The 16,034-nt window shown below is 38.5% G+C and overlaps 1 protein-coding gene across 1 annotated transcript; it reads left to right on the top strand.

Moving 5' to 3' along the window:
- The first annotated feature begins 5,949 nt into the window (after positions 1-5,949).
- Positions 5,950-8,497, top strand: LOC130097227 (uncharacterized). The gene is made up of 7 exons (XM_056264016.1): positions 5,950-5,962; positions 6,082-6,212; positions 6,379-6,502; positions 6,770-6,930; positions 7,660-7,813; positions 7,919-8,017; positions 8,265-8,497. The coding sequence occupies exons 1-7, from the start codon at positions 5,950-5,952 to the stop codon at positions 8,495-8,497; spliced, it is 915 nt and encodes a 304-aa protein (XP_056119991.1).
- The last annotated feature ends 7,537 nt before the right edge of the window (positions 8,498-16,034 follow it).

Here is a 16,034-nt window from a genome sequence, read left to right as displayed (position 1 = left end):
AGAAGACAATTTTCCTCCGTCCAGGCGAGCAACCACCAAGAAAAGGTGCTAACACCAATTCTCGCCCAGGACAACTGGAAGCTGCTGGGGACTGGAAGATGCTGGCTGATCTTGATCAACGGCTTATTTTTCCACCTGAGATTGCCACCACTAACCTACGACCAGATATTGTTTTGTGGTCTGGATCAGCACGCATTGTTCAACTGATAGAGTTATCAGTGCCATGGGAGGATGCGGTAGATGAGGCATATGAGAGGAAGAAACTGCGGTATGCTCATCTGGCCACTGAAGCAGAACAGCGAGGATGGAGAGTCCAGGTTTATCCAGTGGAAGTGGGTTGTCGAGGTTTTGTGGCACACTCTACAACCCGGTTCCTCAGAGACGTCGGATTCAGTGGCCAAGAGTTGCGTCGCACAGTAAAGAACTTATCTGAAGCAGCAGAAAGGAGCAGCAACTGGCTGTGGTTGAGACGGAAATATTCTGGCTGGCTGTGTACAGGCCGCCACGCTACGGTTTCGTAGAATTCTTGAAAACTTGAAGAGTCTGTTGGTTTATTTGTATAGGTTGTATAGTATTTACAGTCATTACGTTCCTGTGTATATTGCGTGAATGACGGGTGGTTGGGCAGATATTGTGTTTTGCGGTAGGTGGTATGCCATACGGAACCGTTGCCACTGAAACTGCATATTAACGCACCAGTGGGGCTCGACAGCCTTAGTCAAACGGGTTGGCGCATATGGTTGGGTTGCGGAGAGATGGTGAGATTGTGGTTAGGTCTCAGCAGCAGGAGGGATGTAGAGGTCAGTAAGCTGGGCTGAGTTGAGTGGGGGACGGAGGGGGGTGACTCTGGGACGCCAGAGTCTCTGTCGAGCCCTCTTGAGGTGTCGTGGGCTTGTCGACGAAACACTGAGGACGGAAGGTGCCCACTTGAAGACCCTAGAGATGTCCCCTACTTGGCTCAATCCAGACGGTTGTCGTGCTGGTCCACTAGGGAGACCACACTGTAGTTGCAGCCGTCGTGTGTGCTGACGCGCCAAGTACACTGCAGTCGTTAACGCCGGACAGAAGGGGAGTCACACCACCATATGGAAAGAAGCGTAAATGGGTGAAGCATAGTTTACTGTAAAGCTACGTCTTAGTGTTGCTTATCTTGGCGAAAGCCGAGTAAATCAGCATGAAGTTTTAACATCTACTCTCGTGTAATGGAAATCATTCACCCGCTATATTGCTAAATGTACCTGATTTTTCATATCAACATAAAAATATACCGGGATAACCTGGCTTCTCTTGAGACTCCCCTGCTTCACGTTGACGTGATTGATTGGTTACAAGGTAGTTTGTGACGTCAGAAACACCAGCGGTTTCAAACCACGTTTTTGAGACTGTCTTTGGTTCACTGCAGTTTTAAGGTGAAAATACTCAGCAGTGGTGGTGACTTATGAATTTGCAGATGGTTTGTCAGTATATTAAAAATACCACGTACTTATAAACAACGTTAAAAACTCTATTTTCACCAGGGGGTCTTTAAAACCTATAATAAATAATCCGAATGTTTGGAACTTTAGCAGAACATTCAAAAATAACATTTTCAAAACTTCATGACAACAATAGAAAAACGATGGGAATGTTCTCAGAACATTATTTTTAGCTGGGATGTTTCAACAGCATCTTCGTAAACCGATGCTGTTCATTGCTCTCTTGCACAATAAGATTATTATTATGCAGTCTAATTATGTAAATGTGCAACGACTCTATTAATGAGCCCAGTATCAGTCTTTATCCTTTATCAGATGCGTACAGCCTATTGTTGGGACAGTCCTGTTCGTATCCTGTTAGGAGTGTCTGCACTAATTGGCTCGCTTATAAGAGAAACCTGTGGGAGACTGGTTTCGGATTGTCAGATGTGTAGAACAAACAAACAGCAGAGCCCGGCACGGCACAGAAATAGCTGGAAACAAGCCGTCCCTGAGGAGCTTTCAGCACAGCCACCAGGAACAGCAGAGACCAGATGAAAGCTGGGAGAGATTCCCTGTCCAACATCAGAACGTGTTGACGGAGGGCTTGGGGATTTAGCCTCTCGCGCAGTCCACACTGTGAAGGGGTTAATAGATGTTCGTTTCCAAAAAATATCCTTCCTCTTTGGGAATGGATTAGAAGAGCTTTTGATACAAAAATGCCCCTAGTGAGACAAAAACAAATTGGTAAAACTGCCTTTGTTCCTTCATCTCTGAGACAAGACCTCTGCTCAACAAACGGTTGTATAAATTTGTTCTAAATGAGTTTTATCTGTCTCATAGCAACACTGTCTGTCTGTCTCTCTGTTTGTGTATCTATCTATCTTTTTGTCATGTTATCTATCTATCTATCTATCTATCTATCTATCTATCTATCTGTCTGTCTGTCTGTCTGTTTGTCGGTTGTTCTGTCTGTCTGTCTATCTATCTATCTATATATATAGATATCTATATAGATATCTATCTTTTCTGTCATTCTATCTATCTAACTATATATCATTTGATCTATCTGTTTGTCTGTTATTCTGTCTATCTATCTTTCTGTCATTTTATCTATCTATCTGTCATTTTATTTATCTATCTGTTTGTCTGTCATTCTGTCTATATCTATCTATCTTCTATCTATCTATCTATCTATCTATCTGTTTGTGTCTGTCTGTCTATATATCTATCTTTCTGTCATGTTATCTATCTATCTATCTGTCTGTCTGTTTGTCTGTTATTCTGTTATTCTGTCTATCTATCTGTCTGTCTGTCTGTTTGTCTGTTGTTCTGTCTATCTATCTGTCTGTTTGTCTGTCATTCTATCTATACCTTTCTGTCATTTTATCTATCTATCTGTTTGTCTGTTATTCTGTCTATCTATCTGTCTGTTTGTCGGTTGTTCTGTCTGTCTGTCTGTCTATCTATCTATCTATCTATCTATATCTATCTTTTCTGTCATTCTATCTATCTATCTTTTTCTGTCTGTCTGTCTGTCTGTCTGTCTGTCTGTCTGTCATTCTGACTGTATGTGGAGGTTTGTATCTTGTCTGTCATTCTATCTATCTATTTTTCTGTCATTTTATCTATCTATCTGTTTGTCTGTTATTCTGTCTATCTATTTCTATATATCTATCTGTTTGTAATTCTATCTATATATATATATATATATCTGGTTGTGTCTGTCTGTCATTCTATCTATCTATCTGTTTGTCATTGTATCTATATATATCTGTTTGTGTCTATCTATCTATTTATCTGTTTGTCGGTCATTCTGACTGTATGTGGAGGTTTGTATCTATCTTGTCTGTCATTCTATCTCTCTATCTATCTATCCATCCATCTATAGTATCCATCCATCCATCCATCCATCCATCCATCCATCCATCCATCCATCTATCCATCTGTCATTTTATCTATCTATCTGTCTGTCTGTCGTTCTGTGGAGGTTTGCAAATGCATAGTAATGCCCCGGTAACCACCCAGAACTACCTAGCAAGTGTCCACCTGTCGCTGTCTGTCTATCATGGCAATTTGTAATAGTTTGAATGTATTGACATTTTATATTTTTTTCCCATTACAATCCTAGGTTTGGGTTTTCTTCACTTTTCTTGTAACTTCTTACAATTTTTCTACAAATATTGAATGAAATCTGGCACCTAAAAACACCTTCAAGACATCAAGCCAAAATTCAATGTTCTTCTGTGTGAACTTTCCGTTTACTTTTGCAATACACTGTTAGCTCTTATGTAGTGTCTGTGCCTATTTATGGTGAAATATTAAAGTGTACCACTTAGACAAAACTTTCTCAACTGACCACCTGATCTCTATAGCTAATAAATAAACTGATCAATGAGCAATTCTCCAACAAAAGCTTACAATTTGTCGGCTGAAACTACATGAATTCTTCCATAATGACCACAGCATAATGGGGCTTGTATATGGTCCCTGCACAGCAGAGATAAATAGTTTGGTGGAGACGGTAGTTTATCAGGCCGTTCCACACAGTGCATGCGTTTCCCCCGCAAACCCCCACCCGCCATCTCCGGTGACCTATGTGGTCGGATGCTAAGAGCCGTTGTTGTCTGTGATGTGGCTGATCTGCATAACACTGACATTTACTGAATCAGAGATTCATGGTTCTGAAGCGCCCACATCCGGTGTCATTAATCGAGAGGACGTCTGAGCTTCTCCGTCGCGCTCGGGCGCAAGGTACATGCTCAGAGTTGACTCTCTCCAGTTAATTACAGTGACAAATGGCAGACGGGCCCCAAAAGTGCACCGTGCTGTTGAAAAAGTGACAGGCTCATTTTTGCATGTAAACAAATTCCTGGAATCATTGTAATCTAATTACTACCTGGAGCGCTCGTGCACATAGTGCAGCAAACAGCAGAAACACGGTGGCTGAGATGATTTTGTAAAACTTGCAAGATGTATGACATTCCATCATGTAATCAAAGTCAACAGTGATTACAACGTGCTTGGTTTCATGTCTTTGACATGTTCTATGTGTTGATGACTAGTCTATTTTTGGGCTACGGTTAGACATCTAATAAATTTTCACTGAAAGCCCAAATTTTGCCTTGTTTTAGCCTAGAGGTCAGGGCTGTGTTTGGACGGCTATTACACGTCTTTTAAACGCAACCTTTTTGCAATTCATTTTTGGTCTGTTCCGATTCCATTCAAATCAATTGGTTGCAAAAGACTTGTGTAATATAGTGCTCAAGTTTTGTCATTGTATGTAAAATAACAGTTTGGACATTGTTCTGTTGCATTTAATGAAAGAAAATATGGGGTCAGAACAACACGTTGAGTAGCCTAAATGATCAACTATTCCTTTAAACTGTACAAGAAACCCTCTGTTCTCACAATGGCCTTTGTATTTTTTTCCTTTGCATTAAATGAACACCCGCTTCGGATGTTATCACCCGATTGAATGGACATTATCAGTGGTTATCGGCCCATTCGTATGGGCCAGTAGGGCCCTACTGTGCCTCCTAGCAGGTGCAGTAGGTTGTTATCATCTATTCACATCGCTGATCAGCATCATACAGGAAGACTCTCGATCCAGTCCCCCAGGAATACATTCCGCCGCCAGACCTCAAACCTCCAGCGACTTTCAGGTAAAATTACAGAAAATTAAGACATTTTCAACTGTTCCTATTTAGTTTATGAGCTAAAAAAACATTTTTAAAAAACTGTTATATTAAAGCTATAATAAGGTAACATAAACGAGTTTAAACGAAATACCAGATATTGTTTTTATTGATTTTTTTTTTTCTTCATTTGCATGTACTGTATTTACCGGTCAAGCTAACATTACAGTTTACTACAAAAACGTTGTTTTTTTAATCGAAACAAAACTGTTAGTATTACTAACAATTTAGCTTGCCCCATGGCTAACAAATGAGTTAAAAAAAAAAGTTAGCAGATGAGGGGGAAAAACGATTTATTACACCGTGAGTTTCCTGTAAATTAGGCCTTTTAGCCTTAAAGGCGTTCGGTGTAATGACTAAGTTACACTGTACATATATTTTGTATCTGCTTCATACAAACATGCATTCAGGCAATATCATGCTCGTATATACCTACTGTAATAGTGATATCAGGTTTGTGGTAGCTCTATTTTGATTTATGTAAGCTAGCAACAACAGCAGGCTAACAAAAATGCATTACTTGAATTAACCTTGAACTTGAAACATAAAACCTATACACAGGTCTTTCTATCTGTCTGCTTATGTTTCTCTGTACTTAACTTTGTCCATCTCATTTTACAACTTTTGATTCCCAGATTAGGAAAAACTATTCCAAGATTGCAGTGGTAAGTTTGTTTATAATTTGTCCATATTGCATTATTGTAAATAAGGTTTTAACCAAGCTGCATGGATTTAGTGGGCTGATTGTGAAATATTTGTAAAGGCAAGTTTATATCCATTTATATTCCAGGTTGAAGATGGCTCAGAGAGGTACTTGTATTTACTAATCTAGAAGCCTAGGTGTGCAAAATCCACTCTTTCCCTCAGCATTATGTTTTTTTAAATAACTGGTTTATTACTGACTACCTTTTTTGTTGTTTCTTAACAAGAGCGAACAGAGATAAGGGACGATCAGAGAAACACTCTTAAATCCTTCTATAAGGAGGGAATGACAGGTGTTGGCTCGCCCTTGGTACAACAAGCTGTAGCAGCAACCGGTCTTGACATCTGTGTCATACAAGTAAGGGTTACTTGCTAAGTACTATTGTATAATAGAAGTAATTCATGCTGTATTACTTGTACTTTTACTAAATGGAATTATTTTTCTTTGGTGGGGGGTGGGGGGTGCGGGGGGCTGTCTAACGGGTTATAATCCCATGTCATTAATTTTGTTTACTGTCTTTCAGAACTGGATTGGAAATTACAAGAGATCCCAAAAAGGTTCTGAGACCCGGCCCTCAAAGCCAAAGTTTTACACCCGGGATTTGTCACCATACAACCTTTTTTGCAGGGATGTTCTCCGAAAGAAAGGTGAGAGGGACTGTTTGTCATATTAGAATTTCATGTTGTCAATTTTCATCAGTGGTTCACAAGGGTCATGAAACTAATGTTTAGTATACTATTTGGCAGGCACTTTACATGTAGAAATTACATAGATTGATATAAGTTGTTTGTTGATGTATTTACAAATTATTGTTTAAAAGGTGGATTTCTCAATCCAAGGGCAAACCGAGGTGTCAGACACATTTTCTCCAGACTGTAAAGTGTTAAGTTGACTGTGCATTCATTTTTCTTCAGGGACTATGAAGGATATAAAAGGCAGGTGGTCCACACTAGAGGAGAAGCAGAAAGACAAATATAAACAGGAAGCAGCAGCGCTGAGGGCACAAGGGCAAGATTTTAGCATTGAAATGAGGGAGCTCAAAATAAAAAAAAATCTGAACCAGCTGAAATTACAGGTTTGGAAAGAAGGGAACTTAAAGGCAAGGTCCATGATGTTTTTAAAATACATTTTTACAATATTGATTTAATTCCACTTCAACAACTGTTTGTGACCAATTAATTAGATGATCTATCACAAACAACATTTAGTAACCTGGTGAACATACAGGACTGAAAAACACCAAGCAGTCATTTCACAAGGATGAAGAAATGATTGAATGGTCATATGTCAATCAAAAACAGTTGGCATTGGTCCCTCCCCCAGACGGGTCCAAGCATTGCATGTTACTGTACTCTGGACGTGTGGTTTCGGGGCGAAGTCTGAAGAAAGGGGTTTGGACTTCTGAATTGTATAATTTCAAAATTTAGCTTGCTCAAGCTGTTTTTCAGAAACCTGGACCCTGCCTTTAATTTGATTTGATAAGTGGTATTGTTGTTGTAGATTTAAGGATTATTAACCACAAGTGCAAATGGAGCAGAACACAATGGCTGTTTGTGTTCATATTTTGATTCTTTGATGATTCAGCATTCACACCAATTATATTCTCCACATTTTTTCTGCACATCATTTAGACTCTTAAATATTAAATGTAATTTCCTTAAGCACTTATTTCTCACAATATTTTCACCCAGTAAAAGTGTTTTCATATAGACTGCCATGCCCTGTTATGAGTATTATGTTGGAATGTTGGTATGCATGTTGGATTTTTTTATTTAATATTCTTTTTTACCTGAAAATGGTAAAGGTGTCCAAACTTGAGGAGTTGGGTGTTGAGACGGCCATTTTATCTTTTGACCGACAAAAGTCTGGCCTAGAGGTCTACGAAGTCAGCAGCAAAGGGGCAGCTGACTTCCTTGACTCCACAGACACAGCAAACAACTTTGCACTGCACTTCAAAGGTGATACTGTTTTTATGAAAAACTACACAAATGGCTTGTAATAGTGCAAAGATACGTAATACGATTCTGTTAGATAAATGATATGGTTTGTCCTTACGTTTGCAGCCAATTCCTCTTGCCCTACCGACAGCACCACCCACAGCAACAAAGGTCAAGTCAATGACCTGGTTAAGAAAGTGCAGGACCTCTTCAATCAAAGATATAGTAAGCATATTTTCTAACTTTTTCTTAGGCAAATGTGAAAAAATGTATAAATATTTACATATATTGATAAGCTAATATGCCTCCATGAATCTGTGGCATTTTAAGTAACTTGTTAAATTGTTTACCTATAGCATACAATCTTACAAATTACGTTTACAGTCTATGCACTGATTATAAACAGGTAGGGAAGTCGGAATTGTCAAACTGAAAAATTGTGTGCATGAATGAGCATATTCATGTCTTTCAGAGGAGGCTGGAGGTTCTGGAAGGCTCCCTTACCAGGCGTTGTTAAACCGAGGCCTGACGGTAGTTGGACTGCCAAATGGCCTTGGTCTAAGGAAGCCATCTTTTTATGGAAGAAACCAATTAGATGCCATTTTGAAAGATGCTGAGCAGATTTCATTTGAAATTAGTGAGTCATATTTAGACTTACTAGTGGCAGTTGTATTTCTGCATGCTATTTCGCTATTTGAACACTGAGCGAATAATAAGGTAACAAAAATATTACAGTATTGTGCAGGGCCATTATAAACATCCCAAACTGATTTTTGTGTTTTGTTCCAGAATCAAAATTATAGTGGAACACCATTTTTAAGGCACCTCTCCAGATAGTCTTTACATAGTTGAATATGATTTTGGAGACTGTGATTGCCCATTACAGTGGTTTACATTTACAAACTATGAAATGAATAAATCTATTCCTTTCATTGTTGTAACTTATATTCCCTGTATGATACTGTAGGATTTTTTACTCCAGCAATTACGTGTCATGCATATCCTTCATACAGTAAGTGTACCTTTTTTTGCCTTAACATATATATAAAGCAGATGCGACACAATGCAGTCCAACTGGGATGGGAGAAGGTGTTCTTGAGGACATGGACCCAGAAGCCACGGCAGACAATATCCATACAAAGGAAGGATGCCAGTCAGTGGAAGAGTTACTGGAACCCATGTGTGGAAATGGTAATTATTTGTAACTGATTTCTTTTTAATGCCAGTGCCTACAACCCAAATGCGTTTTATTGGATTGAGATTATTGCACAGACAAATGCTCACAAAACTAACAGAAAAAGAGAGAAAAGCTCACAAATTGTTTAACCATATTTATTTTTCAAAAAGAAAAATTAATATCACATAGGTCTTCGCATGCAGTAGGGATCACACCCACAGCGCAAAGAGACGTCCAAACGGTGCATATTTTAAGTGGTTTCTGAACACCGTGACACGTGACACCAGACAAGATCTGGTGAGATCTGGTGTCTGTGGAGGTTGTTGGAGGACAGTGAACTCATTATGATGTTGAAGAAAGCAGCTGGAGATGATCTGAGCGTTGTGACATGGTGCATTATCCTGCTGGAAGTAGCCATCAGAAGATGCTCCACTGTGCTCAGAAAGGGATGGACATGGTCAGCAGCAATACTCAGGTAGGCTGTGCTGGTTAAACCATACCACGTTGGGACTAAGGGGCCCAAAGTGGTATGGTTTAACCAGCACAGCCTACCTGAGTATTGCTGCTGACCATGTATGATATGACCTGTATGATACTGTAGGACTTTTTACTCCAGCAATTACGTGTCATGCATATCCTTCATACAGTAAGTGTACCTTTTTTGCCTTAACATATATATAAAGCAGATGCGACACAATGCAGTCCAACTGGGATGGGAGAAGGTGTTCTTGAGGACATGGACCCAGAAGCCACGGCAGACAATATCCATACAAAGGAAGGATGCCAGTCAGTGGAAGAGTTACTGGAACCCATGTGTGGAAATGGTAATTATTTGTAACTGATTTCTTTTTAATGCCAGTGGCTACAACCCAAATGTGTTTTATTGGATTGAGATTGGTGCACAGACAAATGCTCACAAAACTAACAGAAAAAGAGTCAGCAGCAATACTCAGGTAGGCTGTGTTGGTTAAACCATACCACGTTGGGACTAAGGGGCCCAAAGTGGGACAAGAAACCCCCCCACCACCATTCCAGCAGCAGCAGCTGAAGTGTTGATGGGCGGCCGGATGGATCCATGCTTTCATGATGTATCCAGTAGATTCTGAGCCTACCATCTGAATGTGGAGCTGAAATGGAGACTCATCAGACCAGGCAATATTTATTTTCTGCATTTTTAAGAGCATTCTCTGGAATCCCTAGAGATGGTTGTGGGTGAAAATCCCAGTAATACTCAGACCAACAACCATGCCACATTCAAAGTCCCTTAAATCCCCTTTCTTCCTCATTCTGATGCTCAGGTTGAACTTCAGCAAGTCTTCTTCACCATGTCTACATGACTAGATGTGTTGAGATGCTGCTATGTGATTGGCTGGTTAGATATTTGTGTTCATAAGCAGTATCACAGCTGTATATAATAAAGTGTCCAGTGAATGTCAATACTAACACTGCTTACTGTATCCAATAGTCATGGTTCATATAAATGCTGACAAATTGGATTAAAAATTTGCCATTAAGGTACAAGATATGTATCGAGTTTTTAATCATATTGTTTTATGTACTGTAGGTGCACAGCAGATAGCAGAGAACTTCCCTGGAACTTCTTCAGCCACTTATGTCGTTATGATGACTGCAGATGACAGTATGTATTGAAATTGTACTATTCCACAGCAAAATATACATTATCCTTGCAACCACGAGTCTTATTGCCTATTGCAGAGTCTTCATATGAAAATGTTTAAGTTAAAAAATTGTAAGATAACATTTATGATGTATATGATACAGCACTTTGAGACTTGTTTCACAGAGGTTAAGTGCTTTATAAATAAAATACATTATTATTATTATAATATGAGGCTTGTGTGTCTGTATTTTTTCAGGTTGTCACTATAAGAGATGACTTTTGTAGTATTCAACCACCATATCAGATCAACTCAAAGTCGCTGAGCTTGCAAGCTTTAAGTTGAGCTGGCCAGTTGTAACAGAAATAGCCGCCTTTGAGACATTATTTTAAATATGTTTAATACTGTTGGTTGGTTGATTGATTGATTGATTACAAAGTTTACATAAAAAAATATTACATTAAATTAAAAAAACTTATCTTTTGTTTTTCCTTACTTTGTTTTTTTCTTGGTAGGTCAAGACACCTGCTGTGTCTGCCACATCCATTTTGGTGACAAGAGAAAGAATGCTACCAAAAAATGGCGTTCATGGTCACAGTGTACAGTGTGTCAGTTCTGGTCACATACTGCATGTGGCTTTAAAAGCAACATGTGCCAACACTGTCAGTGCTGAAACAACTAAAATAAATGTCTTTGTTGTTTTGTTTAAAATGTTTTTTTTTTGCATGCCTTTTGTAATCATTACACAGCATGAATTAAAGTTTTGCATTATTAAGAAGTATGGTTTTAGTAATTTCTTTACATGTTTGTTTGTATACATGTGAACGGGGTGGGCGTCGGATATTTTTGTTTTAGGGCGTGCTGTCTATGTTCAGATGTGTTTGCTCTGTGCAGTGCGTGATTGTTAAACTGATAAAAAAATAAAATAAAGATATTGTTGGAAAAAAGAAGCATGGTTTACTGTGAATTGGGGAGTTATTTGAGTTCATGTGATGCACACTTACAGAATGTTTATTTTTTATTCTGAGAAATTCCTGGAACATAAATGTTCTCAATCTCCACCACCACAATAACAATTTTTATTCACAGATATGATGGATATAAATGGTATAAATACATATGAATAGATACATGTCTACCGCTCAAATGTTTTGAGCTGTAGTGCATGTATGGATATATGCCTGTATTCCTTATTTACTGAGACTAACGTTACTTCAAATCCCCAATGAGATTAATAAATCAGACTATTGAATGGCTGCGTTCCAGTTATAAAGATAGCCGGACTTCTGGGTTTGTTTTGTTTTTTAAGGTTTATGTGGCAGCGGATAGCCTATTTAACATGACCTTACATGAATAAAGCCATATATATTTATTTATTTTAAATATGTAATATCATCCAATTAAATTCTGTACTATAAAAAACGGGATAAATGGGATTATACAGCTCTTTTATCGTACACTTCTGTACGATACAGATATTTTATCATAGACTCCCGATCCAATCCAAAGACGGTGAAAGAAATCCGACAGGTATCCATAGAGGATTTTATTTTCTTTCTTATCCACCTTATTCTGCTCAGTCTAAACAATGCGCGCTGCCATGACGACGTTGTTTAGAGCAGTATAAAGTGGATATTCCCATTGGCGGCTCATGCTCATGTCAATCTGAGACGTCATGCGGAAGTGGTAATTTATTAAACGTTTTGGCACGAATATCTTAAATAAACCGACATATTTACTTTTTGCCTCACCACAGATCATAGTAACTTAGTAAATGGCTGTTCGGCTCCACAATATGTCTGAAATATAAAGTAACTATATGTTTTCACGCCCCTTTCCCCCACAGGAAACCCGGAAGACCTACCAGCATACACCCATGTTAATTTATAAAAGATAATATATCTAAAATAATCCATCATATTCACATTTTACTAACATCTGTCATGTAGAGGCAGTGTAATCACTAGTTCGGCTATATTTGGTCTTTGATTTATGCAATAGATATATCGTTTTGTAACCCTAAAATTTCAGCTCGGTCAGACCCCACAAGAACTACAATCATGGCGCTGACATGTTTTCACCCACATGGCGCTGCCATAAGTATTTGTAGTTTTTACATAATATGATTATTTTACATCAAATTTGAATTTCCAAATATAAAATGAACAACTCATCGGATGTTTAAAGGGATGCTGAACGCAACTGCGGATTCAGATCTTAAATATGTAATTGCAAAATGGGTTAAATTGTATTTAATCCATATTTGACAGCGCCCCCAGGTGGTGGATATAACACATGAGATATTACATGACAGTTCAGGTCAAGAGCTCTCTATAACAGTTGGTCCCATGTTTTTAGCCCTTTTTGTTGTTAAATTATAAGCCTTCAAATATGCACTGAGGTCAAGGTTCAAAGGTCATTATTTCATAGAAGGAGCCCAGTAGAGTCTTCATACTGATATATATTTTTCTCCACATTAAGACCTTTTCAATGATGTATTTGGTTGAGTAAAAGCCGAAGTTTTTAATTTTTCTCATTTCATTTACAGATCCATTCAAAGGCTTACTTTGAAAGAGCATTTGCAAGACGAGTATATAGAATTAAGCGTTCATTTTTTTTTCTTATATTTTTTGGATATATATTCCAAATTTAGTCACTTTTAGAGTTTTAATAATGGTCGGAACACTAGGTCATTCATATAAGCTGGAAAGAAGGCCTGATTGGGGTTGGCACACAGTACAGTGGCTACAGAAAGTCTTCAGACCCTTTTAAATATTTCACACTTTGTTTCATTCCATTTGCTAAAATCAAAGAAGTTAATTTTATTTCTCATTAATGTACACTCAGCACCCCATCTTGACAGAAAAACCCCCACAGAAATGTAGAAATTTTTGCAACTTTATTAAAAAAGAAAAGCTGTGTGCTTAGGGTCATTGTCCTGTTGAAAGGTGAACCTTCAGCCCAGTCTGAGGTCCTGAGCGCTCTGGGAGAGGTTTTCTCCCAGGATATATCTGTACGTGGCAGCATTCATCTTTCCTTCAATTGCAACCAGTCATCCTGTCCCTGCAGCTGAAAAACACCCCCCCACAGCATGATGCTCCCATGTTTTTTACATGTTTCACTGTTAGGGATTGTATTGGACAGGTGATGAGCAGTGCTTGGTTCTGCCATAAAGCCCCGACTGGTGGATGGTTGCAGTGATAGTTGACTTTGTGGAACTTTCTCCCATCTCCCAACTGCATCTCTGGAGCTCAGCCACAGTGATCTTTGGGTTCTTCTTTACTTCTCTCACCAAAGATCTTCTCCCATGATGGCTCAGTTTGGCTAGACGGCCAGGTCTAGGAAGAGTTCTGGTCATCCTAAACTTCTTCCATTTGAGGATTAAGGAGGCCACAAATTTTCATTTGCTCTGACATGCACTGTGAGCTTTAAGGTCTTATATAGACAGGTGTGTGCCTTTCCTAATCAAGTCCAATCAGTTTAATTAAACACAGCTGGACTCCAATGAAGGAGCAGACCCATCTCAAGGAGGATCAGAAGAAATGGACAGCATGTGAGTTAACTTTGAGTGTCACTGTAAGGGTCGGAAAACTTATGACCATGTAATATTTTAGTTACTCTTTTTTAACAAATTTAAAGTTTTTTTTTCTGTCAAGATGGGGTGCTGAGTGTATAATGAGAAATACAATTAACTTTTTTGATTTTAGCAAAATTAAACAGTGAAAAATTTAAAGGGGTCTGAATACTTTCTTCACTCACTGTATATGGGTCAGATTCAAGGTTAGATTACAAGTTATAAATTACGCTAACACAAAAGGGGAAAAAATAGTTCACTCACTTTATTTCAGTAAGCTTTGATTTCTGAAATTAAATATTTGCCTGTGCATAATCAAATAATGCCCAGCTGGGTTTTTTATGCAATGCATCAGCTGAAGTCTGGTTTGATTATAAGTTTAAGTAAAGTAGGGTTTAATGAACTATTAGGTCTATTAAGATCTACTCCATATTCTTGTTTTTATAGTAATTATTTGATGAGCACAATACAGTTTTTCCAATGTCCCTGTAGATTAGTGTGTATCCAGATTTCAAGTCGCTATTGTGACATTAAAACCAGGCCAAAATATTGACGTCCTTTATTGGATATCATTTGTCACAACCTGGGTCCTATGTTATGACAGAACAGACACGGACACCAAAGCCAATTGTAATGAAATTATTAAAACCATAATAACAAATCTAACAAACCATGGAGTGTGAATAGTCAGTAAAATATTAAATATCCTCTGCCACATATTTGCGGAAAAAAACATAAAAAATACATTTCAATGCCTACAATACTCCCAATACCACTGTCTGGCTGTGCAGAGAAACAGAACAATTCATGGGTCCACTTACAAGGACCTTTTATTGCCATTACAATATGAAAAATTTGTTTTTAGCCTGTGAGGCACTTTGTATTACTTATTTGGTATGAATAAAATTTGATTTGATTTGATAACAATGAACAGTGATAGAGGATCAATTACATCTGAAATGTATATCTACATTGGCACTGAAGATAAGAAAAAAGGAAACCACAGTCAGCCTAATTGCTGTCATCATCATCATTGTCATTTTCATTGTCTTCATCACAATCACTAGCACCAACATCGTCATTATACACCAGTGTCTGTGTACTTAATGTCTGGAGGTCCTGAGACAGGCAGGAGTTGTCTGTGGTGATGTAACCACAAGTTGAGGGAACAATGTCTGGTACATGCTGATTAAACTTCACAGTGGTTTCATGTAGCTTTCTTTCCAGCTCTCTGAGACGTTGGATGAGAGCAGCTTTTGCACCAGGCTGCTCTGTGTCATCGACGGCAGAGCACAGAAAGGCGTGCTGCTGATGGAGGTGATCAGTTACATTTCTCATTTCCTGGTAAACCAGGAGTTTTTCCTCAGCTGCCCGTGTCTTTATATGCAAGGCATCAATCCCTCGTCTTTTCAGACTCCTTGGGACTTCATCTTCTTCAATCTGGAAAGGGCAAGACAATAACAATCACAACTTAACAACCCAGAGAACTATGCCATATTACCAAGTGATCTCTAAAATTATTTAGATGGTTTCTATATGCAATATGGTTCCTGGGTGGTTTATGGTTACGTAACTATACTCACAACTTCATCAAGACAGAAGTAGACGGGCCAAGAGGGATCACATGCTTCCTCAAAATGCATCGTTGCAGGGAAGATGTTCCTCTGTGGTGGCCATTGTATGCTGTTGTATTCTTTGATTGCTTGTTTTAGTCTTCTATTGGAGTTGGCCACCTGTTTGGACAGTCTTATGGCAATGCCCTGCCCATCTGAAGCAAAGTCAGAAAAAAGAAAACACAGTTAGTATTTTTGTTATTTATCATGGTTATTGGTAAACATAAAAGGAACTTTAATTTGGGCTTCTTTTCCACCT

The sequence above is a fragment of the Rhinichthys klamathensis genome, unplaced genomic scaffold (genome assembly GCF_029890125.1).
Source record: "Rhinichthys klamathensis goyatoka isolate OS25496 unplaced genomic scaffold, OSU_Roscu_1.1 h1tg000212l_1, whole genome shotgun sequence".
Lineage (NCBI taxonomy): Eukaryota > Metazoa > Chordata > Actinopteri > Cypriniformes > Leuciscidae > Rhinichthys > Rhinichthys klamathensis.
The sequence above is the reverse complement of the archived record's forward strand: the minus strand, read 5'-3'. Positions and strand labels throughout refer to the sequence as shown.

Coding starts and splice junctions, on each gene's coding strand:
- LOC130097227 (XM_056264016.1), top strand. Junction 6,931..7,659: donor TGAACCAGCTGAAATTACAG/GTTTGGAAAGAA, acceptor AAAATGGTAAAG/GTGTCCAAACTTGAGGAGTT. Junction 8,018..8,264: donor CCTCTTCAATCAAAGATATA/GTAAGCATATTT, acceptor CATGTCTTTCAG/AGGAGGCTGGAGGTTCTGGA.